At 50.3% G+C, this 24,660-nt stretch overlaps 2 protein-coding genes across 11 annotated transcripts; one reads left to right on the top strand and one right to left on the bottom strand.

Moving 5' to 3' along the window:
• Positions 1-3: 3 nt before the first annotated feature.
• Positions 4-13,239, top strand: Tkfc (triokinase and FMN cyclase). Of its 5 annotated transcripts, XM_070032199.1 has the most exons (20): positions 11-78; positions 335-569; positions 1,790-1,905; positions 4,839-5,028; positions 5,376-5,486; positions 5,586-5,767; positions 7,965-8,043; positions 8,342-8,431; positions 9,249-9,283; positions 9,358-9,442; positions 9,524-9,613; positions 10,293-10,409; positions 10,733-10,852; positions 11,043-11,180; positions 11,662-11,768; positions 11,881-11,984; positions 12,100-12,133; positions 12,246-12,335; positions 12,696-12,899; positions 13,077-13,239. In XM_070032199.1, the coding sequence occupies exons 3-19, from the start codon at positions 1,903-1,905 to the stop codon at positions 12,855-12,857; spliced, it is 1,737 nt and encodes a 578-aa protein (XP_069888300.1). In that variant the 5' UTR covers positions 11-78; positions 335-569; positions 1,790-1,902; the 3' UTR covers positions 12,858-12,899; positions 13,077-13,239. The 5 variants fall into 5 exon arrangements, with proteins under 5 accessions (XP_069888298.1, XP_069888299.1, XP_069888300.1 ...); XM_070032197.1 differs by having other exon boundaries at positions 4-78; positions 413-569; positions 12,696-13,239; XM_070032195.1 differs by having other exon boundaries at positions 12,696-13,239.
• A 1,626-nt stretch (positions 13,240-14,865) lies between these two features.
• Positions 14,866-24,646, bottom strand: Cyb561a3 (cytochrome b561 family member A3). Of its 6 annotated transcripts, XM_070032203.1 has the most exons (8): positions 23,970-24,229; positions 23,760-23,874; positions 21,850-21,930; positions 20,476-20,673; positions 18,660-18,868; positions 17,368-17,522; positions 16,747-16,903; positions 14,866-15,599 (listed from the first exon to the last, which is right to left on the bottom strand). In XM_070032203.1, the coding sequence occupies exons 4-8, from the start codon at positions 20,657-20,659 to the stop codon at positions 15,522-15,524; spliced, it is 783 nt and encodes a 260-aa protein (XP_069888304.1). In that variant the 5' UTR covers positions 20,660-20,673; positions 21,850-21,930; positions 23,760-23,874; positions 23,970-24,229; the 3' UTR covers positions 14,866-15,521. The 6 variants fall into 6 exon arrangements, with proteins under 6 accessions (XP_069888304.1, XP_069888305.1, XP_069888303.1 ...); XM_070032204.1 differs by lacking the exons at positions 23,760-23,874; positions 23,970-24,229 and adding an exon at positions 24,577-24,646; XM_070032202.1 differs by lacking the exons at positions 23,760-23,874; positions 23,970-24,229 and adding an exon at positions 24,238-24,402.
• Between the last annotated feature and the right edge of the window lie 14 nt (positions 24,647-24,660).

Raw genomic sequence — 24,660 nt, 5'->3', positions numbered from 1 at the left:
GGAACCTGGAATACCCGGATGAGGGCGAGCCGTTGGAGGGCTTCGTGCGAAGCCGCGAGTGTGGCGGAGTTGGCCGAGGTGTCTGAGGCGGGAAGGCGGGATGGTGACACCGACGTGCGCTACGCGCTCTCAGAGCTTTGGCCGGTGGCCCCCAAACCCTTCCTAACACCCAGTCCCCTTCCATTGTTCCTGTCGCCTTTGAGTCAGTTCCCTTTAGCGGGGCCGGGGTTGGGGGGGGGATGCCTGCAGAGGCCTACAGCGGGGTGGCCGGCCTCGGCGCCCCAGCCAGGCTGGAACCGCGCCCCCCTCCCCTCCCCTCTTCTTCCACATCCAGCCGGTGCCCTCACCTGGCGTTAGCATAAGCACCTCGCCTCACCTGCGGGCCGGGATGCCCACCTGCTTTATTCTGCAGATGTGGAGGGGCCCAGGAAATCGCTTGCCCGGCATTATCTATGCTCGCCTTGCCGGACAAATCCTGAACTTCAACAAAGCCGGAACTCTGCAGCAAGAACCTTAATGACCCAGGAAGGCATGGCCGTCAGATGTGCCACCTAGGCTGCTTCAGACAGGTTATCCCGGGGAGCAGGAGAGTGGCGGGGACTAGCCCAGATGAGAACTGAGTTTTACAGGAGAAATTGTTTATCTAAGACTCCCTCCAGTAAGTTGAGGTAGAGCTAAATACAAAGCCAGGGGGATTGGTGAGTGTGAGTATGAGTGTGCCATGCACATTCACACAGTGACCCCCAACACTCATTTGGTAGAACAGAGCAGTTTGACTTAAACCTCCGATTTCCCACTTTAGAGTCTCTGCTTACCTGGCTTTAGAGCTCTGAATTGCCATCGGTAGAAAGGATACAGGTGTTTTGCAGAGAGACTAGACATATTTTTTGCTGGGGCTGGGAAGGTGGTTCAGTGGTAGAGCGCTTGCCTTGCGTGCTTGAGGCCTTGGGTTCGATTCCTCAGCACCACATAAGCAGAAAAAAAAAGCCAAAGTGGTGCTGTGGCTCAAGTGGTAGAATGCTAGCCTTGAGCTGAAGAGCTGAGGGACGACGCCCAGGCCCCATGACCGGAACACCCCCCCTACAAAAAAAGACATTTTTTTGCTTTGTAGTGTGTGTGTGTGCTGGTACTGGGGCTTGAACTCAGCTCATGAACATAATCCTTCAGGGTTTTTTTTTGCTTTGTTTTGTTTTTCTCAGTGCTGGCCCTCTACCATTTGAGCCATAGCTCCACTTCTGACTGGCTTCAAACTGTAATCCTTAGATCTCAGCCTCCCGAGTAGCTAGGATTACAGGCCTGAGCCACTGACACCCAGTCATTGGTTTGGTTCCTGACATGGCATCCAGACAGGGGTTTAAGTCCTGACTTTGGACAAGTCACTAGACCTCTCTTTCCTACAAGTAAAATGAAGTCATAAATAGTTAACTCAATTCTGGTGAGGTGCCAAGGCCAACGGGAGAGGATATATAAAGATCTTTGCAAGTTTTCCACCCTAAAAGCTGATGTTACTTGCGTAACTTTGTTCCTTGATTATGAGGTGGGTGCTGCTCCTTGGCATAAAGACAGCTCTATGCCCACATGGATCGATCTATCATGTCGCAACCAAGTGTGAGGATGAACCTTGATCAGCCCCATGCTGGTCTCCATCCTAAACCCATGTACTAGAGTTTGGACTTGGATCAAAGTCTGAGGCAGCTCCTTAATGACTAAGGCACTGAAGGCATGATTGTGCCAGTTGGCTGTGGGTGTCAGTTGGCATTAGTAGTTCCTGTCTTTACTACCCCTGCAGGTGCTGCCACTATCTCCTCTGTGCTCACACCCTGGTAGCACCCCCAGGATTGTGCACCCTACAGCAGCTCAGTGCAGAAGTGTGAACTTGGCCTGCTTCAGAGGTTCCTCACCATGGTGAGTCCTAAGAGAACAGGAAAGAGGGAGGACTGTGGTCTTGAAGCGGTGGGGATCCCAGCCCTGGACACACTGGGCTTTCTTATGCCCTGACTGGGGAAATGCTGCCACCTCCTGAGGTTTAAAGACATCCTCTCTCAGGGACTGATCCCTGCTTCCCTCCCTTTCCTATAGGCCACAGATCCCACTCAGCATCCCTCTAAAACCCCTTTGCCTGGGTCTTGGTTATCCATTGAGATTAGAATATTCATAGTTATTTGCTTTTAAAGCCACTGTACCAGTTACAGAAGGAACCAGGAAGAACAATCTGTTCTTGAGACTGGGGCATGTGTGTGGTCTGAGACCACAGTAGAGCTGAGACCTACAGTAGGAGCTCACCATGTCCCTATGGCTTTGCTCCAAAACTGCTCTAAAACTGATCTGAACAAAAGCAAGCCTTGAACAGATCTAGATTCAGATTTCAGTGTGATATTCACCATCTATGTGGCCTTTTCAAGGAAGCATGACCTCTCTGAGCCTCTTTTCCTTCATCTGCAATGTGGTAGATGAAGGCGTATACCAAGTGTTTGTGAAGTGTTAGAACAGAATCCTAAGGCCCTCCCATAGTGCCTGATTTCCTTTCCTTTTCCATACCCTTAGGTTACTGGTTTCCAGGAATGGCATTAGTCCTCAAGCAAAGCCATCTCTGGCTCTGGTGGCTGAGAATCTTAGGCAAGACAGAATCTTAGAGGGTGGTAGTACTGGTGGATGGGCTTGGAGTTAACATAACTTGCAACCTCATTGTATGAGCCACCATGGTAGACTCTTAAGATCCACATTCTATGAATGCCCTGCTTAGATCAGTACTCTGCCATCCTGCAGCTCTCTTCAACTACTCAGAACATGAGGAGACTAGAACAGAATCAGGCAGACTCATACACTTGCTGGCTATGTGACTATGGGAACAGTCACTTAACTGTGCCTCCCTCTGCTCCTGGGACTAATATTTCTTCCATAGAGTTGTTGGAAAGTGAATTGAGACATACTTAAGAGTACTTAGAGGGGCTGGGAAGGTGGCTCAGTGGTAGAGCGCTTGCCTTGCATGCAAGAGGCCCTGGATTCGATTCCTCAGCACCACATAAGCAAAAAGAAAAAAGCCGGAAGTGGCGCTGTGGCTCAAGTGTTAGAGCGCTAGCCTTGAGCTGAAGAGCTGAGGGACAGCGCCCAGGCCTAGAGTTCAGACCCCAAAACCGGACCCCCAAAAAAAAAAAAAGCGTACTTAGAAACAGATCCAGCTCTGTGTGTCTGCCTGGCAAATGCAGCCAGTTTTCTTACTCTGCAAGATCTGGGATACTCTCCTTATCCGTAAGCAGATGTGTCCCTGTCCCCTACTGGGCAGAAGAAAGATTGTCAGAGAGACATCAGGGCTGCATTTTTCACAAAGGAGTCAAATTCACCTGCTCAGGAAAGCACTGAGGCAGACAGAAACTTGCTAGGACCTGGCTCAACTGCAGGCCACTAGGTGGCGCATGCCAAGACTTGGCTCAGCTGCAGGCCACTAGGTGGCGCTGGACCTCTTAATCAACAGATCTCACTGTCTCCTAGGACAAAGACAGGCTACATTCTTAGCCTTAGCACCCATGTTTATCTGGCTTCAACTTTCCAAAGCCTGTTTAAAAATGTAGGCTTTGTTTTTTTTAATGGAGTGGCTTTTATATTATAGGTACAAGCTCTACTGTTAAAATTCCCTGTTTTACAAAGCAAGAATTGACCTCAGAGCAGTAGTGTATCTTCAGTGAGTATCTTCAGCTTATGAGAGGCAGGAGTGGGTCTTGAACTCAAGTCAATGATTTATAGAGCTGAGCTCTCAACCACTCTAGCTTCTGTGCAGCTCCTCTCTACCTGCATCTCTGTATCATGTCTGAATGTAACAGGACTGCTCTAGTTCTCTGGCAGTCTGCTCTACTCTCTGTTCCATATTTCCTCCTGTAGCTAGTGAGGCCCTAGTTGACCTGCCAGCCCCTGGTTGCTCAGGTCATACTCACTTGTCCTCTAAACCCACCTTACTGCTTCAACCTCCAGTGGCTTAGGTTCCCTTCTGCCTAGAATGTCCTTATCCTGCTCCATAATCTGCTTGCTTAGCACCTACTCATACTTCACAAAAACTTTTAGGGTTCCTTCAGGAAGAAGAAATCACCTCCTCTGTACCTCCAAGGCACATATATGCTTCTCTCATGTAGTCCATGGAAATGATCTTTGTGTTTTCAGAGGGGGCAGGAATAGCATTCCTGTTTGTGTGTACACTAGGCCTGGCCATCAGGACCTTGTATTGGAGGCCCAGCTGCAGCATGGTGGGGGAGGGGGGGAGCAGGGCGGGGAAGGCCCTTTGCCTGGCTCAAGAACCTCAGCTGAGACACAGGTCCCAATTCCATTAGTATTTATACTGAGTACTCTAACTTCCCCCATGTTCTTTGTATTGAAACTATTTTGAGGGTTACACTAAAACCATGGGGTAAAAGGTTTATAAATTAAGCATTGAATTTAAAAAGTAACAAACTAAGTTCGGTGCTGGTGGCTCATACCTGGAATCTTATATACTCAGGAGGCTAAAATCCATGTTCAAAGCCAATCTGGGCAGACAAATCCAGCAGACTTATCTCCAATTTAACCTGCAAAAAGCTGGAAGTGGAGGTGTGGCTCAAGTGGTAAAGTGCCAGCCTTGAGCAATAAAACTAAGGGATGCCTTCTTGACTTTGAGATTAAGCCATAATCCTGGAACACACACAAAAAAGTAAAGTAGAAACATTCACAGGTAAATGTAGCCCAATGCAAGGCACTGCTTGTCTCTGAGGTTGCTGGGTGACTATGTAAAGGGACATTTACATTCACAGGCAGGACAGAATGTTTCTGCTGACTGACCACACTAAGACCTTTCTCTCTGTTCCTCCCCATAGACCTCCAAGAAGCTGGTGAACTCAGTGGTAGACTGTGCTGACGATGCCCTTGCTGGCCTGGTGGCCTGCAACCCCCACCTGCAGCTCCTACAGGGCCACCGGGTGGCTCTCCGCTCTGATCTGGACAGCCTCAAGGGACGGGTGGCACTGCTGTCAGGTGGAGGTTCTGGCCATGAGCCTGCCCATGCTGGTGAGTGCCCTTGGGTGGGGGTGCGGGGTAAAAGGTACTGAATGAAAAGACTGGGGCTCCTGAAGACTCTCAACACTACCTGGAGGTGCCAGCCAGCCAAAGTGTAGGCTAGAGTTAGGAATAGACTTGGTTCTCCCCCTGCTATAATCTGGGACTCAATATAGCCACTGAGTCTCTGGATCTTGGTTTATATGGCTCTAGAGGTAGAAGTGGGACCAGAGGAGTTGCCCACATGAAGATCTGGGGGACTTCAGCATAAGTACATACACAGGAGGACTAAGCCAGTCATAAACCCCATGCACACAGCCCCCAACCAGCATCATCACCTCTCCCTTCCTCATCTCCAGGTTTCATCGGGAAAGGCATGCTGACAGGGGTTGTTGCTGGAGCCGTGTTTGCCTCCCCAGCTGTGGGCAGTATCCTGGCAGCTATCAGAGCTGTGGCCCAGGCAGGCACAGGTCAGGCCAGCATGTGGGACGGGAGCTGGAGGGAGGGAGGCCACACTGGGAGTGGTTGAAGGCAAGCACTGACAGGGCTCTACTGGCGACTCCCCACAGCGGGGACCCTCCTCATCGTTAAGAACTACACTGGGGACCGCCTCAACTTCGGTTTGGCTCGAGAGCAGGCCCAGGCTGAGGGCATCCCTGTGGAGATGGTGGTCATTGGAGATGACAGTGCCTTCACTGTCCTGAAGAAGACAGGCCGGCGGGGCCTCTGCGGCACAGTGCTTATCCACAAAGTGAGCCTCCCTTGCTGCCCCAGACACTGAGGCTGGTTCAGATTCTCCCTAGGAGAACCCAGTAGTGAGCTTTCCAGCGGCTCCTTCACCCAGACCCAGCAAGGGCCCACCATCCCCTCAAGCCCCAAGTACAGCATTCTCCCAGACTCACCTCCTTCCCTTCCCTCTCCCAAGCCCATGCCCAGTCAGTTGCCCTGTGCAGGCATGTATCCCTCCATAACCGGATCCTCCTCGCATGCTGCCTTCTTGCCTTGCCATGGGGCAAGGCCCATCTGTAGCAGCCACCCACCACTGAGCTCCCCTCTCTGCCAGATGCCCTCCTGTCTGGCCAGTGTGCTCTTCCTGTCATGATACTGCTACTGCTTTTATTTTATTTTATTTTATATTTTGGAGGGGGGGTCCGGTCGTGGGCCTGAACTCTGGGCCTGGGCGCTGTCCCTCAGCTCTTCAGTTCAAGGCTAGCGCTCTACCACTTGAGCCACAGTGCCACTTCTGGCTTTTTTCTTTTTGCTTATGTGGTGCTGGGGAATCGAACCCAGGGCCTCATGCATACAAGGCAAGCACTCTTACCACTGAGCCACCTTCCCAGCCCTGCTGCTGCTTTTAAAAGTACACATCTACCTATACTGAAGAGGCTAAGGCAGGAGGATCATGAGTTCAAGGCTAATTTGATCCTGTCCCAAAAATTAAAAAACATATGTGTGGGAGGGTGTGTTTATAGAGAAGGCACACTGGAGTGGGTTGTACATACCCCTGCCTTGTGAAGTTAGGTTGGGCCAGGTGCCCACCATACTTATATTTTTTTGTCGGTCGTGGGGCTTGAACTCTGGGCCTGGGCACTATCCCTGGGCTCTTCAGCTCAAGGCTCTACCACTTGAGCCACAGTGCCACTTCCGGTTTTCTGGCAGTTACCTTGAGATAAGAGTCTCATGGACTTTCCTTTCCCAGGCTGGCTTTGAACTTTGATCCTCAGATCTCAGCCTCCTGAGTAGCTAGGATTACAGGTGTGAACCACCAGTGCCCAGTTCAACCACATTCTTGATCCACCTAGCTTCACCTCCCATGAATCCCAACTTTCTCTTCTGTTCCATTAACACCAGTCCCTGTGCCCACTGGGCCAGGGCTTTTCTCTTCAGCTTTGCTTATGTCCTGTATATTGCCTAGAAAATCTTTCCCTTGGCCAGCTACTTGTGGCCTGGCTAACTCCTGCCATTCTGTAGAAGCCCTACTCTGATGTCTCCCAGTGAGGCTCTTCCTGATTGCCCCAAGGCCCCAAGCTGGCTGGAATTCTCCCAGTGTTCCCTCAGGTTCCTGCTGTGGCCTCTGTGCTACTAGTACTTACCATGACATTCATTTTCAATGTGGTCTATCTGTTTTCCCTCCCAAATTGTTGAGTTCCTTGAAGGCAGGGCCATGGCTCAGCCATCTTTTTTTCTTTTAGCACATACTAGGTACTGTATCAAAGTTGAATGGGCTGGTAAGTGGGTGGATGAATGGATAGATGAACAGTAAAGTGAACCAGTGTATGTATGTATGTATGTATGTATGTATGTATGTATGTATGTATGTATGTATGTATGTGTGTGTGTATATATTCTAGGAAGAATTCTAGACAGAATTCAGGAAACTTAGCCGGGGCCAGCCCAGGCAAGAAAGTCCTTGAGACTCTTTATCTCCAATAAACCACCAGAAAACCAGAAGTGGTGCTATGGCTCAAGCGGTAGAGCGCTCGCCTTGAGCTGAAGAGTGCAGGGACAGTGCCCAAGCCCAGAGTTCAAGCCCCATGACCGACAAAAAAAAAGAAAGAAAGAAATCAGGAAAGTGCCCACCAACATTTTGTGTGACATTGGACAAGTCACATCTAGGATAGTTTCCCTATTGTAAAGTCCCTTCCAATTCCAATACATTAGAATCAGGTGGTGAAGTAGTTAGGACATTGAATCTAGGACCTTAAGTATGATAGGCAAACGCTCTACCACTAAGCCACATTTCCAGTTCCAGACTGGAATTCTTGAAGATTGCTAGTAAGTACATTGTGAATAAGAAGAGTACACCTTTCTGTCCTGACTGTGATGAGCCAGGTTGAGTGGTGATCCTGAAATTCTCCCTTCCCAACAAGAAATTCCTTGGCCCGCCTTCCTTGACCCTCAGTGGTTCAATGACTCCTTCCCTTGGGGACTTCTCTGTGTGGCTGCAGGTGGCAGGTGCCCTTGCTGAGGCAGGTATGGGACTGGAAGAGATCACAAAGCGGGTGAGCGTGGTGGCGAAGGCCATGGGTGAGTGACAGTCAATGGATGGGGGCTAGGACAAACCCAGGGGCTAGCAGCAGAGTCCTGTCTACTGTATGGGGGAAGTGGGAAGGGCTTCCCTAGGGGCTTGGGGAAGGTATCCTTGGGGGGATGGCCCAGGACCTAGTGACTAGTTTCCAGAACCTGGTTTTTCCTCTCCTAACTGAGATGAAGAGTCTAGCACATTTGCTCAGAGAAGAGGATGCCTGAGACCAGGGCTTCTGAGACTCATCCTGATGCCGGATACTAAGAACAAAGAAGCCATCCCATTTCTTACTTGTCCTAGGTACCCTGGGGGTGAGCTTATCCTCCTGCAGCGTCCCAGGCTCCAAACCCACCTTTGAGCTCGCAGCGGATGAGGTGGAGCTGGGCTTAGGTAAGTCTGTGGGCACTCTGGTCCCAGCATCGTGCTCCTCTGCTTTGGGTATTGCCAACCTCTAGTTTCTGGAGCCATCTACCCATACATCCTCTCTGCTGGTCTGGAGTTGTTCTGTAGGTGGTCTGAAGCCCCTAAGTAGGCATTTGAGGCAAGGATGGCCCTGATTGATTTTTACCTGCTTTGCTGTCCACATCCAGGGCTCTGGCTACATGGATCTCTGTGCACCACCCACTTCACCTTTACTCATACCATTCCAGGTCCTACAACATGTGCCCAGATGTAGCTGTTTTGGCAAAGGCCACCCATGCTGTAACTTCAAGGCTTTCCCTCTTCCTTTCACCCCCCCCCCCTTCTTTCTTGTCAGTACTAGGGCTTGAATTCAGGTTCTAAGCACTGTCCCTGACATTTTTCACTCAAGGCTAGCGCTCAACCACCTCTACTTTCAGCTTTTTGCTGGTTAATTGGAGCTAAAAGTCTCATGGACTTTACTACCTGGTCTGGCTTCAAACCACAATCTTCAGATCTCAGCCTTCTGAGTAGCTAGAATTGCAGGTGTGAGCTACCAAGTTTCTAAAATCATGCCCATTAGCCTCCCAGGCCTTGCTGTGACTGCCTCTAGTTAAAGCTACTTCAGTTCCTGGCAATCTTCACCACCATGCTATGAACTCCCAGAGAACAGAGACTATGTTATTCATTATTCTGTCCCTCATCACCCATATTCACAGTGCCTGGCTTAGTGCCAAGCACCTGGTAGGCCCATGACAGAAAAGCTCCAGACCCTGAGCTGGTAAGCAGTGACTGCATCTCTCCACAGGAATCCATGGGGAAGCTGGTGTGCGCCGGATAAAGGTAGGTGGACTCTGCCCAGCCTGGCCCAAGGCCAAGGCCTCCCAACGCAGCTCACCCCTGACTCACTTTGACAGATGGCACCTGCTGATGAGATTGTCACACTCATACTCAACCACATGACAGATACCTCCAGTGCATCCCATGTGTCAGTGCCACCAGGTGAGTAGCCACTATCCCCCTCGCTCAGCCTGTTGTATCCCTCTGGATAGAGAGCACCCAACATCTCCCATCTATCTACAGGATCCTCTGTGGTGCTAATGGTTAACAACCTGGGTGGCCTGTCTTTCCTGGAGCTGGGCATCATAGCTGATGCTGCTGTGCGTGCTCTGGGTGAGTCCATCCTGGGAGGGGACCCTCCAGCCCTTTACAACTGGACATAAGAAAGGCAGCTAAGGGGGTAGGGAAGGTGGCTCCGTGGTCGAGTGCTTGTCTTGCATGCATGAGGCCCTGGGTTCGATTCCTCAGCACCACATAAACAGAAAAAGCCAGAAGTGGCTCAAGTGGTAGAGTGCTAGCCTTGAGCTGAAGAGCTGAGGGACAGCGCCCAGGCCCAGAGTTCAAGCCCCACGACTGACCAAAAAAAAAAAAAAAAAAAGGCAGCTAAGGTGGGGTCTCATGATGGATCAGAACATGTGCTGTGTACTCACGCAGGCTTGAGTTAAATCACTGCTTTTGCCACTTAATTGCTGTTTTGTTGTCTATATTGGGAGTAATTATAGTACCTACTTTATCAGGTGGTTGGGATTCAATGAGATTAAATATACACAAGACATCTGAGACCTATAATTACTTACCTGTCCCTCAAGAGGGGACCGCTCCAGGGAATGTGGTGATTTGAGCTAGCACTGAAGGATATACTAAAGGAATCAGACCATCTCCCTACTGACCTCAGCCTCAGCCTCCAGGGCCCTTGTGCTTCTATTATTCTGTTTGCATGGGATGCTCTGGGATAGGGGTTGGGGAAGAGTACCCATCCCTCTTCCACAGACTCCCGTGCTTGACATTACAGAGGGCCGTGGGGTAAAGGTAGCCCGGGCCCTGGTGGGCACCTTCATGTCAGCACTGGAGATGCCTGGTGTTTCTCTCACACTCCTGCTGGTGGATGAGCCCCTCCTGAAACTGATAGGTGAGACGTGAGTCATCCACACCACAAGGCTCCTTGTCACAGGCCCCATCAGGCCTGACCATGACAACCAGGTTCTTGACCTGAGATGATGCCCCTTCTGGCTTCCTTAGCCCATCTCCAGCCTTCTCTTGACTGAAGGACCCTTCTTACATCTTCCAGATCCTTCCCTGGGGACTCCCCACAATCCCTTTCATGCAGTAGATAATCGGGTCCTACTTGTTGAGGTGAACTCCCTTCCCAGGGTCAGGTGGGGAGCCCAGGCTCTTCTTGGTCCCTGGCTAGCCAGCCATGTCTGAGAGAGTATCTGTGACACCTATGTCTAGATGCCGAAACCAATGCAGCAGCCTGGCCTAATATGGCCAAGATCTCCGTGACGGGGCGGAAGAGGAGCCGGGCAGCCCCCATTGAGCCCCAGGAGGCCCCTGATTCCACTGGGGCAAGAGGTACCAGGCCCTGATATTGCGGGAGGGGCAGGAAATCCTCAGTGGATTAGAGCTTTGGCTTGACCTCCATTGGGTATGGAGGTGAGCCATGGAGTATCTGGGAGCTTTGGCATCCATACACCTATCACAACAGTCGAGTGCAGCTGTGAGAAGGGCCAGGAAGACCCCTGCCCACATCCTGCTTTTCTAGGTGTAGCCTCAAAGCAGATGGAGCTTGTGTTGGAGCGAGTATGTACCACCCTCCTGGGCCTGGAGGAACACCTGAATGCCCTGGACCGGGCTGCCGGTGATGGGGACTGTGGCACCACCCACAGTCGAGCTGCCAAAGGTTGGTGTCTGGACCCCTGGAGTTCCAGGAGGGGCTAGGATGAAACACAGTTTTAGATTTGGGAATTTCATGGAATAATTTCCACAATACTTAGGGTGTTGCTATAGGGTCATCCCCTCTTCCTTTGCTAAGTGAGATCAATCACAGAACCCTTTCACCAGCTTAGCTAAAAGACATGTGCTTTTCACACTACATGTGAGAGAGATCTGAGAAGAAAATAGAACCTTCCACAGTGGACTACAATTTATGATCAGTCATCATTTTTCTCAGCTGGCCCATCCCAATGAAAAGCTCTTAATTGTCCAGAGCTGTTCATTCAAGACAAATGTATTTACTGACCATCTAAGCCAGACATTCGTCTCTGTGGTTACAGAGTGAGCAAAACAAGTGGGAATCACTGCCTTAGTGAATATGATTGATCAGTAAACCACATAGATGAAGCAGAATACCTTTGATGTCTGCTATTGTTCTCTACCTATAGCTATCCAGGGATGGCTAAAGGAGTGCCCTCCTCCTGCCAGCCCTGCCCAGCTCCTCTCCAAGTTGTCTGTTCTGCTGCTAGAGAAGATGGGAGGCTCGTCGGGGGCGGTAAGTGCCAACAGCCTCCAGGGAGGAAGGGCTGACAGGGAGACTGTCAGTTTGGCTGAAGCCCAGGCCAGCTCCTTGTACAAGTGCAGTTTTCTGGCCCTCTGCCTCTCAGCTCTATGGCCTGTTCCTGACCGCAGCTGCTCAGCCCCTCAAGACCAAGACTGACCTCCCAGCTTGGTCAGCTGCCATGGATGCCGGCCTGGAGGCCATGCAGAAGTAAGCCAGAGCCCTGAGCCTTAGATGGGGGTGTGCTGAGAGAGGTGGCTGGTGGATCTCATCTGTTCCCACATGTAGAGTCACCCCTTACACTGAGCCTGTCTTCCTTTGCCAGGTATGGAAAGGCTGCACCAGGGGACAGAACTATGGTGTGTATTCAGGCTGTGGCTGTCCCTTTCTCCTTTTGAGCCTGCAATCACTTGAAGGCCACTCTCAGAGGCAGGGCCTCTTCTCAACCACTCTTTCCCTCACCCTGTCTAGCTGGATTCTCTATGGGCAGCAGGACAGGAGCTCCAAGCTTGGAAGAGCCCAGGGGCTGATCTCCTCCCAGTTCTGACCAAAGCAGTCAAGGTGAGTAGGGATAGCCTGGCCACCCAGGCAGATAGCTTAGAGCCAGCAGGCTCCCATCTCCATGTAACCATGAGCAAGTTAATGGTCTTCCTACACCTCCCTTTTGTCTATAAAATAGATGTAAGTGCTTGTCTCAGCAGTGGTCATGCAGCTCAGGAGACACCTTGAGCCCAGCAGCGTGCTGAGACATAGCAGCAGCTCAGTAAATGTCTTTCCCTGCTGCAAGCAGCTGAGAGGTGATTTTCCACTCAGTGATGGTACAAAGGGATGCTTGCAGGGTGAGAAAAGGGGGTTCAGGTTCAGACCACGTGGCATGCAGCCTGGTGGCCTGTCTTTGAGACTTTACCTACATTACCTCAGAGTGCAGAAGCAGCAGCGGAGGCTACTAAGAACATGGAAGCTGGAGCTGGGAGAGCCAGTTACATCAGCTCGGCAAAGCTGGACCAGCCAGACCCTGGGGCAGTGGCTGCCGCTTCTATTCTCCGAGCCATCTTGGAGGTCTTACAGAATCGGGCAGCATGACTGCCTCCCTCAGTCTCAGCCCTCTCTCAGTGATGTGCAAAGGTATTTGTTATCACCTCTGCCTCTCAATGGTCACCTTCCCCCTCTCTCCCTCTCTTGTCCCTGGGCCTATCCTCTGAGTCCAGCAGGAAATCCTCAAAAGTTCAGAACTGGTTCCCACAGGCAGCACTGGACTGGCCTGGGCCACTTGCCTCCCAGCACTGTCTTCTCTTTCCTCAGGGAGGATGGAGTTCTAGGTCCCACCCAGCCCCAGCCAGCACTGGGCATTAGTGATAAGACATTTCCCCTGAAGACTCCAACCCTCCCTCTCTGCAAGGCCTTCTGTACTTCAACCCAAGTAAGCGTGGAAGGAAAGCTAATAAAATGTATTGAAGCCATAAAATTGCTGCTGCTCTGCGGGAACCTTTGCCCTGGCTCTGGGGATCAAGACCCAATCCTACCAGGTAGCTCCTCACCTGGGTCCGAGGCAGGCTCTGCTCAGCGAGGTTGGTTCACTGAACCCCTGTTCTTATCTTTCCAGACTTACACACTATCAGGTACATATGGGAATGCTAGAAAAGCTGCTCAGCACCAGAAGGAAAAGAAATCCCCACCTTCCAAGACAGCTTAGATCAGAACTAGCCACATAAGCCCCCCCCCCCCCCCCCCCCGTCTCTTTCTAGAAATCACTGACAGCCCTGGGCAAACAGGAGGGGCTACCTAGTAGAAACACCCAGCACACACCTGTCATGTCCTCAGCACAGAAATAGTTCAAGGCACTGGCCATCACTTGGAATCTGGTGTTTCTTTAAACCAGCTACAAGAGTTCAGGCCCCTATGTAGCCTCCTGAGATCTGTCAGTCAGCTTGATAACCATCTCTCAGGCATAGGAAAGGATTCAGATAAGCTGATGAAGGTAAGGACCAGTGGTCAGATTGCTCATCACTGGTGTCAGCATCTTTTCCCCTTGTGGGTGACCACCACCACATGAATCATAGCTGGTCACATTTGGAAAGTTACCCTCGCCACCTCTTTTGTCCAAATTTGGCTGTGGGCTCTGTGGGCTTCTCTGCCTAGGATTTATTGTTACTCTTTTACTTTTTAGTGCCCATACTGAGGCTTGAACTCAGAAGGAACCTGGATGCTGTCCCTTGCTTTTTTACTCAAGGCTGGTGCTCTACGACTTGAGCCACAGCTCCATTCCTTGCTTTTTTGCTGTTTAACTAGTAATACAAATCTCATAGACTTTTCCTGCCTAGGCTGACTTCAAAGTGTTATCTTCAGATCTCAGTCTCCTGAGTAGCTAGGATTATGGGCATGAGACAGTGGCACCAGGCTCTTCCCACAGTTTCTTGTCCATCAACTTCACCACAGGTCTCTGATGACAAACATAGTTGTCACTGTGCTCAGGGATATGTGTCCAAAACTGGGAAGCAGACTGGCTTCAGAGTGGCCAGAGATCCAAACTGGCTGGGTGACCTAAAGCCAGTCACTTGTCCTTTTTGAATCTTGTCTAGATTATAAAACATTTCTTTCCCCATGAGATGAACAAATGCCCCCAAAGTCAATAACCATTAAGGACACCCCCCCATACATGAATCACCTGCAGTTCCATGAAGACAATTGTGCATTCTTACAGTGCCCTCTACTTTGCTTTTACAAGTGGCCCCAAGCACTCTTTTAACCACTGTCATTTCATCCCAGGCTTTTGTTCTGCTTTGTGTCCTACTAAAATTTTGTGCTGAAATCCCCAACCCCAATATTGATGGTATTAGAAGGTGCGGCCTTTGGGAGATGCTGGGATAAGAGGGATTAGCACTGACACATGAAACCAGTAGCCTCATTTAGGAAAGGCCCAAGTGTGTGCCTGGTACTCTGCACCATGGGAGGTGACAGGAGACAGTCTGAGGAAGCTGTCCTCATCAGACACATCTGCTCATACCTGGATCCTAGACTTGGAGGCTCTAGAGCTATGGGAAATAAAGGTTTATGGTTGAAGCCATCTAACCCAAACAGACCAAGTCAACTCTGATTCTTAAAAACACGTTTAATGAAAATCAAGTGAAATGCCCACTCACATGTTAACAAGGGGCACTGGTCACAGACATGTCAGTCATTCAACTGAATGAATCAGGAAGTCTGGCCCAGTCCTCTTGCTACGCTCTTGCAGCTGGAGCTGGTGCAGTTAGCTGGGTCACTATCTGCCAGGGAGTGCTCATCTCTAAACCCTAGGTTATGTCCCAGCTATCTGCTAAGCACAGAAGCCTGGAATCAGGGACCTGGCAGTGCTTATTTGGAGAAGGCAGGAAGAGTCACAAGGCAGCACTTAGGAAAGAATCAAGAAGCAAGAAGTTTCTCCCTGGGAGAAGAGCAAAGCTGGTGTTCTGCAACAGCCGGGGAAGCAGGGTTTGGCCAGCCAAGCAGCTGTCATAGTGCAGGCAAAGCAGCCTACTTCTCAGCAAGAAAAGTCTCTGAAGGTGGTAGCAACTCCCAGGACTGCTGGGAACAATGCTTTGCGACAATGACCTTGGCTTTCATGGTAGACTGGAGAGGGAAGATAGGTTGGACCTGGCCAGGGGCTGGCAGGAAGACCCACACACAGCAAGAGATAAGAAAGGAAGGCCTCAGAAACCACTGCTACTCATCTCTTGGGACTCAAGGGACAGATTATTCTTGGAGAGCAAGTTACCATGGCTGCCTGACAGCAACAGGCATGTAAGTCACAGGGAGAGGGCAGGATCCAGGCCGCAGCTGAAGCAGCAGCTAGAAGAGGTAGAGCCACACAGTCACACACATACCATCTCAGAACACTTGGCCCTCGGCTTCTCTGCTCCACTGCCAACAATGTCCTTCCCCTTCAGTGAGTTACCTCTTGAGTCCTCTGCCCACCTGCACACCTAGGCAAGAGGCAGGCAGAGGGACAGAGCAGAGGAAATGCAATGCGCTCCTCCAAGGGGAAAGTTGTCTCCCTCTTACCACATGTTAAAGCATGGACTGCACTCAAGGGAGCTTTTCTGAGCTGTCAGGATTTTTCTCCCATGTCCCCACTAAGACTCTTAGGGGAGATTAGCCCAACCCCTGCAGACCAAGCAGACCCCACATGAGTGACCAGGGCAAGGAAGATCCTCAACAAATACAGGATCCGATAAGTCAATGCGGAGAAGCCAAAGCCACCAGGAACTGCAGGTGGGCAGGAAGTGGCTGGAGAGAGCAGGCTGCCACCGAGGTAAGGAGAAGTTGAGGCCAGGAGGAGCCCAAGTACAGCCGTTTCTGGGGAGGACAGACTGCACCGCTGACTTCCCGTAGCCCCTTCCTGCTTCACTCCCCATTATGCAACAGGGGCTGAAAGAAGGCAGACGCATAGAGGTTAAGACATGATGTCAAAATGCCTCCTGACCTGCAGGAGTCACACCAGGCCTGAGCTGCTCAGATAGATCCCCATCCTGCAGGTGATCTCCTGCCAAGCCACCAACCAGATTGGTCAAGGAAGCCCCAAAGTCCCAGAGCCTGGCACACACTCCATCTCCTTACATCTGAGAGATGTCTAAGTGGCTAAGGACAGGCACAACCTGCTCTTAAGTAGTCACCAAGCACTAGTCCCACACCAAAGCTGCAGTGCAGAAGTACCACACCCCTCACTCTGCTCAAGTCCTTTCTTGGCGAAGGGGAGGCTTCGTGTTCTCTCATGAAAATTGGGAAGGAAAGTTCAGGGAGCCCTATTTGCTCCATTTTCTGGGATGAGTCACTCATACCAGTGTCTCTGCAGGCCCCCCCTAATTTCACCATCAAGCTGTTTGCTTTCCCATCAGACTACATGATCAGTCTTCTTGGCAAGGCTCAAGTCTTTCTTGGGTAGTCTTCCTCTAGATCTGGCCTGCCCCACGCTGGAATGGGTGACACTCAGCCATACCTGTCTGTCAGTCAGGATCCCCGGCTCGGGACGTTTCCATGATGAAGCCAGAAGAACATAGAGAACCAGAAGCCCAAAGGCCACCACCAGCAGCCCGGTGGTGTTAGCGAAGACAGCCTCACTGGGCAGGCTGGAATATGGCCGAGTGACGTTCTTCCTGAACATGACAGAACAACAATGTGGGCCTTTGAGAAGCTTTTCACCTGTTTCTGTCCAGTGGGAGACTCAATGCCACTAAGAACAGCTGCATACCATCCACTCCCCACCCTCTTCCATTAGATAAAACCCTGAATTCCCATAGCTCCCACACAGTCCTTATCCAAGTGCCCACCTTGCCCACTCAAAGTATACTTTTGCTCTGCTAATCACTTCTTACTATCTTAAAAAGGAGAAAAAACATCTTCCTGGAACCATTGGGCACCTGGAATCTTAGAATACTTCCCAAGCCTCTGCTGCAGTAACAGGCTGGGGCTGCCCTGATACTTTTTACTCACAAGGAAACAGAAGCTGTAATTTTAACTTGTGCCAAATGGCACAACAAAGATCCATAGGCTGCACCTTCTGAAGAACATACTGCAGCACCCCCACCTGCCTCAGAATTAGAGATGACAGTGCACTCACAAACTGAAGAAAAGCTTCTCGTTAATGCCGGAAATGACAGATGCTATGGACAGAGAGAGGATGGAGGCTCCAAAGAAGACATGGATGGGTTTCAGGAAGCTGCGCAGCCACAACGATGCCCAGGGCAGGAGGAAGACAGCAAAGCCCAGGAACCACTGTGGACGTAAGAGAGGAAGCCCTGGACGGTGACCAAAGGTAGGCCAGGTCACTGGCCCACCAGTACCTCCTGTCTCATGCTGGCCCTTCTGTCCCAACTGCAGCACTCCCACCAGAGGTTGCCCCACTGCAGCTCACCCTCACTGTGGTCTGTCCATTGCTATTACACAAGAAATGAGAACAGTACATGAAGGTCTTAGCTATAATCCCACCTTCCAACAACCCAGCCATCCACTTGTCTCTTGCTTCCCGTCCTCACTCAGAATCTCTCTAGTACAGGACTAATGTGAGAAACCATTTGTAGAATTCTTTTTTTTTTTTTTTGTCGGTTGTGGGGCCTGAACTCTGGGCCTGGGCGCTATCCCCCAGCTCTTCAGCTGTAGACCAGCACTCTACCACTTGAGCCTCAGCCCCACTTCCAGCTTTTTCTGCTTATGTGGTGCTGAGGAATCGAACCCAGGGCCTCATGCATGCAAGGCAAGCGCTCTACCACTGAGCCACCTTCCCAGAGCCTAGAATTCTCCTATTTCATAGAAAGGAGTTAATGGGGAAAGTGGAAACAAGGTGGCAGGTCAGAGTAGCATGGTACAGGCTATGAGAAAGTCTTCCAGGGCTCTGGGTGACAGCTGGGCAGTATGATGGTATAAGAAATGGGGCAATGCCATGCGCCGGTGGCTCACGCCTGTATTCCTAGCTACTGAGGAGGCTGAGATCTGAGGATCACGGTTCAAAACCGGACCAGGCAGAAAAGTCTGTGAGACTCTTATCTCCAATAAACCACTAGAAAGCTGGAAGTGGCACTGTAGCTCAAGTGGTAGAGTGCTGGCCTTGAGCTGAAGAGAGCAGGGATAGCGCCCAAGCCCAGAGTTCAGGCTACACAACCGACCAAAAAAAAAAAAAAAGAAAGAAAGAAAGAAAGAAAGAAATGGGGCAAATGTGGTACTCCAACCTCCAATGGCTATGTCAGTGACTGAATCTATAGGACATGTGTGCAAGGCCCTTGACAAGCAATGGGCCTGTAATAAATGGGCTTTCAAATACAATGAATATTTGGAGCTGAAGCAATGTAACCCTGTCTACAGCTTGGGGTGCTAGATCTGGCAGCAGGAATCCAGAAGAGGGCAGAGGACACCCACCTGGCAGGCGAAGAGGACAACAGTGGTGATGCCCAGCCAGCTGTGCAGGGAGTAGAGATGGGCGATTTTTGAATGGCTGTGAAACTGGAAGACAGCAACCAGCCCCACCACAGTGAGGATGAAGGCCATCAGGTGCAGGGCTGCATGGAGGAGCTTCCAGGGCAGCTTGGGCCCCACCCAGGATGCAGGTAGGCGGTACACCAGTGATGCTGTAGGGGAGGGTAGTTTTGAGGCTCAGCCACATCCCCTCTTGCCCACCCCATCCCCAAATCAGAACACCCTGATGTGACCCCACACAGCATTCCAATGAAGGGAGAAGGAAATGCTAAGACGGAACCAACTTCTTGGCATCTTCCACCCTACTATTTGTGAGGGACCAGTCAGGAGAGAAGGGCAAACTATAGGGAGAGGAGACATGTCTTGAGCCTGTCCTATTGTCATTGCAATCATAAGTGCTATGTGAAGACAGGAAGCATTGTCTCACCCAAAGTTCCATCAAACTGAGTTCTCATAGCCAAGGTTGCCAAGAATTTGGGCACAGCCAGGTGCTGGTGTCTCATGCCTATAGTCCTACCTACTCAGGAGGCTTAGATTTGAGGATCATGGTTTGAAGTCAGCCTGGGCAGGAAAATCTATGAGACTTTTATCTCCAAAACCAGAAATGGAGCTGTGGCTCAAAGTGGTAGAATGCTAACCTTGAGCAAAAAGACTCAGGGACAATGCCCAGGCCCCAAGTTCAAGCCCCACAAATGATCCCTCCCCCCCCCAAAATGGTACAAAGGCCTAGAGATACAACTCAGGGGGAGAGTACTTTCTCAGCATACCCCAGCACCACACACCACACATACAAATGAAGGGTGCACATGGTAAGCTATCACCAATGTTATTATTATTCCCATTTTACTGGAGGAGAAAATGAGACTCACTGCCCTTTCACAGGGCAGAGTTCAATGCCTGGGGCAAAGGTGGATCCTGGAAGAACAAGAAAGCCCCTCTCTTGCGGGGAATTGACTATGTCATAACAGGCTCTTCTTCGCTATAACTCCCAAGCCAAATCCAGCCCACCACCTATTTTCATAAACAAGGTTTTATTGGAATAAATACAGCCACATTCATGTTTTGATGTATTTTCTGTGGCTGCTCTCAAGTACAATGGCAGCCAGGCACCAGTGGCTCACACCTGTAATCCTAGTTACTCAGGAGGCTGAGATCTGAGGATTGCGATTCAAAGCCAGCCCAGGCAGGAAATTCCCCATGAGACTCTTTTTTTTTTTTTTTTGTCGGTCATGGGTCTTGAACTCTGGCCTGTACGTTGTCCCTCAGCTCTTCAGCTCAAGGCAAGTACTCTACCACTTGAGCCACAGCGCCACTTTCAGTTTCCTGAGTGATTTATTGGAGGTAAGAGTCTCACGACTTTCCTGCCCGAGATCCTCAGATCTCAGCCTCCTGCGTAGGATTACAGGTGTGAGCCACTGGCACCCAGCCTCATGAGACTCTTCAACTATTCACCAGAAAATTGTAAGTGGCACTGTGGCTCAAGTGGTAGAGCGCTTGGCTTGAGCTAAAGAGTTCAAGGACAGTGCCCTCACAGAAAGTTTGCTGACCTTTCCCCCAGAGCATCTGTGAAGTTGCCCTTCTGAGATCAATACAGATCTGAGATCTCTACTCTTCCCATTTCATCCCCAATGACAGCTGAGCTTCGGGCCATCCCAACTCTCCCAACCCCATTAGCCCTAAACCCAACACTGGCAAAGGAGAGGGCAAGTGCTGCCCGCCAGACCCAGGCCCTGCCACGCCCTGCACACTTCTTACTCACCAGCTCCGTAGAGCACCACCAGGCCAGACACCATGAGCACAGGGTGCCAGTTGAACATGTGCAAGCTGCCATCCCAGGCAAAGCCACCACGCCAGTACTGCATCCAATAGGTGGTGAAGAGGATGCACATGGAGCCCAGGGAGCCCAGCACCAGGCAGGACAGGTAAAAGCATCCCGAAGCCATTCTGATCAGAATTCCTACAAGAGTCAGAAGTCATAGGTCACCACTAGCTGGGGGTGCAAGCTATGATGGCTAAAGGAAGTAGTGCTGATCTCCCTCTTGGCCCCTGAGATAGAATCTTCTTGTTTGTTTCCTGCCAGCAGCCTATACACCACTCCCAAGAGGCCTCAGTGGCACATGGGGGGGCGGGGTTTGAAATGAGTAAGGCCCCAGCCCAGCAACTGGCAGTGAGTAGCAAGGGTGGGGCTGTAACTGGATGACAAGGCCCAAGCCTGGAACACTGGGATTCATTTCCCTGCACAGAACCAGAAGGTTAAAAAAAACTCCCCTAACCCTGATCCAAGAAAGAAAAGAACAAAAATGTAGGCTACATCATAAACATCCAGGTCCCTGGGTTCTAGCACAAGAATGGCAAAACCACCATCAGAAAGGAGTAAGCAGGCAGAATTGTCCCAAAGAATTGGGGAATGTAGAAGATTTGTATCCTGTAGGTTTTGAGCATCCTGCTAGTAATTGATAAGTTTCAAATTTCAGAGCATGAGATTGTTGGTTAGGGATGCTCTATCTGCATTGTCAGACTCTCTGGGAAGAAGTCCTATGGGACACCATCTCTACAGTCAAGTCTTTTTCCTCCAAGAGGATGAATGCCATTGGGCCAAAGCCCATTAGCAGAAGCCACACACTCAACTCCTTGAAGGGAGTGACACAGCTCAGCGGTCTCCAAGCCTGAGACTTCTGCTTCTTTTCTCTGAGGGGAAAGTCCAGAAGAGAAAAGAGGAAGCAAGAACTCAAGATCTAGAGAGTAAGAGGTTTATTTTGAGATTTCCATGAGAAACCCAGAAACCAATTCTGGTTTCAGGCCTAGTGATCGCTTACACACTCAAGCCAGGCCTGTGGGGTGGGGAGTGAAGCTTGGTAATAGGCAGCTTTCTTCCTATGTGCAGGTCATGGGTTAAGATTCAAAGAGCAGGTGGCGAGGGTGGCAGGCGGGTGGGTAGGGGGAGGCACAAGACTGACCCTACTTCCAGTCAACGTGGGACGGTATGGGCCCACACCTCAAGGCAGTTACCCTGTCCTATGGGCTCACAGCAAGAGGACAATATGACTTCCTGAAATGATCAAGTCCCTTCCTCTGAACCAGCTACCAGAAGAAATGGGTGGTAACTCCCATGGGACAATACCTAATTCCTCACCTTTAGACCCAGATCACAGAAAGGTGGCCTGGGCTCTGATTCTCACAAACTGGGTATAACAGCTGCAGGACTTGTTCTCATCTGAAAGAAAGACACAGATTTTGAAGATCAGCTATGAGCACCGGAACCTTCTACACCATCTTGTTACTCCTTTTGACAACCTTGTGAGGGGTTTTATCCTCACTATCCCTCATCATATGCATGAGGAGACAAAGGCTCAGAATGATTAAGAAACTAATATCAGCTTCATTTAGTGCAGAGGAGTTTCTCACCTTTTGCCTGTTTGGATTTGAGGCCTGAAAACTGCACTTTTTCCTTGACCACAGGTTGTCATATCAAGAGGAAAAAAAATGCTATGTAAGGATACCATGAAAGCAGCAACTCTTCTTTCTTATGCTGCCATATGATTTTATCCTAACTGCTAAGGAACACTGAAAGCTACCTGGGCCTGGTGACACACACCTACAGTGCCAGCTATTTGGAAGCCTGAGGAAAGAGGATTGCTTGATCTAGGAATTCACAGTCAGCCAGACTAACACAGTGAAATTTTTGTCTTTAAAAAAAAAAAAAAAAGCTGGGCGCCAGTGGCTCACACCTGTAATCCTAGCTACTCAGGAGGCAGAGATCTGAGGATTGCGGTTCAAAGCCAGCCCAGGCAGGAAAGTCCGTGAGACTCTTATCTCCAAAAAACCACCAGAAAACAGGAAGTGGTGCTATGGCTCATGTGGTAGAGCGCTAGCTGTGAGCTGAAGTCCATGCCAGCTCTCCCTAAGCCAGATATCTAACAGACTAGCATTTGGTTCTTACAAGGTGATCTAAAATCTTGCAGCAAGGAAGGGCTATGTATTAAGGGAGAAGAAAACAAGCATCAGTGAGGAAGGCTGGAAGGAGAAAGTCATGTAACCAGCTTCATGACTCAGCTGAGCTTAGAGATTTGTTAGCCCGCCCTCAGAGTTGTCTCCTGCAAGGGCAAAGAAAGTTCCAATCACCAGGTGTTTGGCTAACACATCTTCCACTCCTCCAGTGAAGTGTTAAGTCAACATTAAGAAGCTCTTGGTCATTAAGAGGCTCCACTTAACTCAAATTATCTATTTCTACAATTTCTTTGACATTTGTAGAAAGACATACTATCATCTAAAAGGGATTGTATCCAAACCCCTAAGAAGTTGTGGAATAGTAAGATGCAGCAGGCTTAGACCAGATTTTTGAGACAGAGGGCAGGAAGTCACATTACTTTGTCCACAGTACAGACAAGCCCTCCCTTCCTCTTCCCAAAATAGCAAAATCTAGGAGAAAGGAAGAACACAGTGGAAATTCCTTGCAGATGCTGAGAATATGCTCTCCTCTGTTCTAAGAGAGTAGGTTGTGCTAGGACTTCAGTTTCCTCTTCTGCCCTCACTCTTCAGAGCCCCATTTTATCTGTCCCAACAATGTCATCAACCCTGCTGATGTACTTGTGCAAGAGCAGCCAGGGAAGGTATTGTAACAAATAAGCATGGATGTGTTCCAACAATACTTTATTTATGGACTCTGAAAGCCAACATTTTTACATGTCACATAGCCTTTTCATTTTCCCTCTCATTTTCTGGTGGGTCACATGTGGCCTGTAGGGAATAGTTGGTCATGTTGATCTTATTTAATACTTTCCTCAATTCCTTAACAACAAAAAAGGATTCTCCTAGGCTGAGCTAAACTAGCATCAGTCCCAGGATAAGAAATGGGTATTTCCTATTGAGCTCTTAGTCTTAGAAAAAGGCTCACTATTCCAAATTCTTCTCAGTCCTCTTACAACTTAGAAGTTCAAACAGATAAAGGGATGAAAAATCAATTTGCTGCTACCCTTCATGGATGTATGATAAATTTTTGGGGATACTAAGAATCAGACTTAGGGTTCAGGTCTTAACCCTTACCTTACAGATCAAAACCACTCTAACACTGGGGCCCAAAGGAGAGTCACTCGGCCAACGCAAGTGGCAGAGCTGGTTACAGGTATCCAGGTCCACTCCTCCTCAGTTCCCAGGACTCCTTATTTCCAAAGATAGCTTCAGTAATGGCCGGACTCAGGAGTGAGTGGCCCAATCTTTCCAGCCCAAGAAGTAAAAAAGGCCTCCCTCACGTACGAGAGATGCCAGATCCCTCCTTCGGCGGTGTCAGCTTGCAATCCAGGCACCCAGGGACACATCCCTTGACCCCCCTGCTGGGCGCGTGGTCCCAGATAATCGGGGGTTTAAAAAAACAAGCGCCTTCCCAAACCGTCTGTGCCTTCCATCCACCAACTGTGGAAGAAGGGCGCTGAGAACAGGTTCCTAACGGAGAAAACTGAGGTTGAGCGAGATCGGCACAGCGCAAAGCGAGGTAGTAATAGCAGTGAAAGCCAGGCTTCCTGACCTCCCAGCCCGGATTCTTTCTCACCCCTAACCACAGTGGGACACAGGGGACTGAAGTCTCCGGCGCCGGGCGACGAGAGGCGGGCCACTCCGGGGTCTCTTACAAGAAGCACGTAGCAGCCACCCTCGGACAACGCCACCCCGGCTTTTATAGCCCGGCGGCACTTCCAGTGGCGCGCGCACGGCCCCTTGGGAAATGTAGTTCAGGGGCTTGGATGTGGCCGCTGGTAATGCGCCAAGGTGTCGGTCTCCGACCCCGGTTCGTTTGCTGCTGGCGCTCCCTCCCTAAGCCTAAGGTCAGGGCCCGAGAGCGCTAAGACGTGGGTGCCCTGTCCCTCACCATCCCGCGTCCCGAAAAGGTCAGGTTGAGCCGGGCGGGTCTAAGAAAACACGGCCCAAACATGGCGGCGAGGCTGGCGGGAGA

This window comes from Dipodomys merriami, unplaced genomic scaffold (genome assembly GCF_024711535.1).
Source record: "Dipodomys merriami isolate MVZ:Mamm:240054 unplaced genomic scaffold, mDipMer1.0.p SCAF_21, whole genome shotgun sequence".
Lineage (NCBI taxonomy): Eukaryota > Metazoa > Chordata > Mammalia > Rodentia > Heteromyidae > Dipodomys > Dipodomys merriami.
The sequence above is the reverse complement of the archived record's forward strand: the minus strand, read 5'-3'. Positions and strand labels throughout refer to the sequence as shown.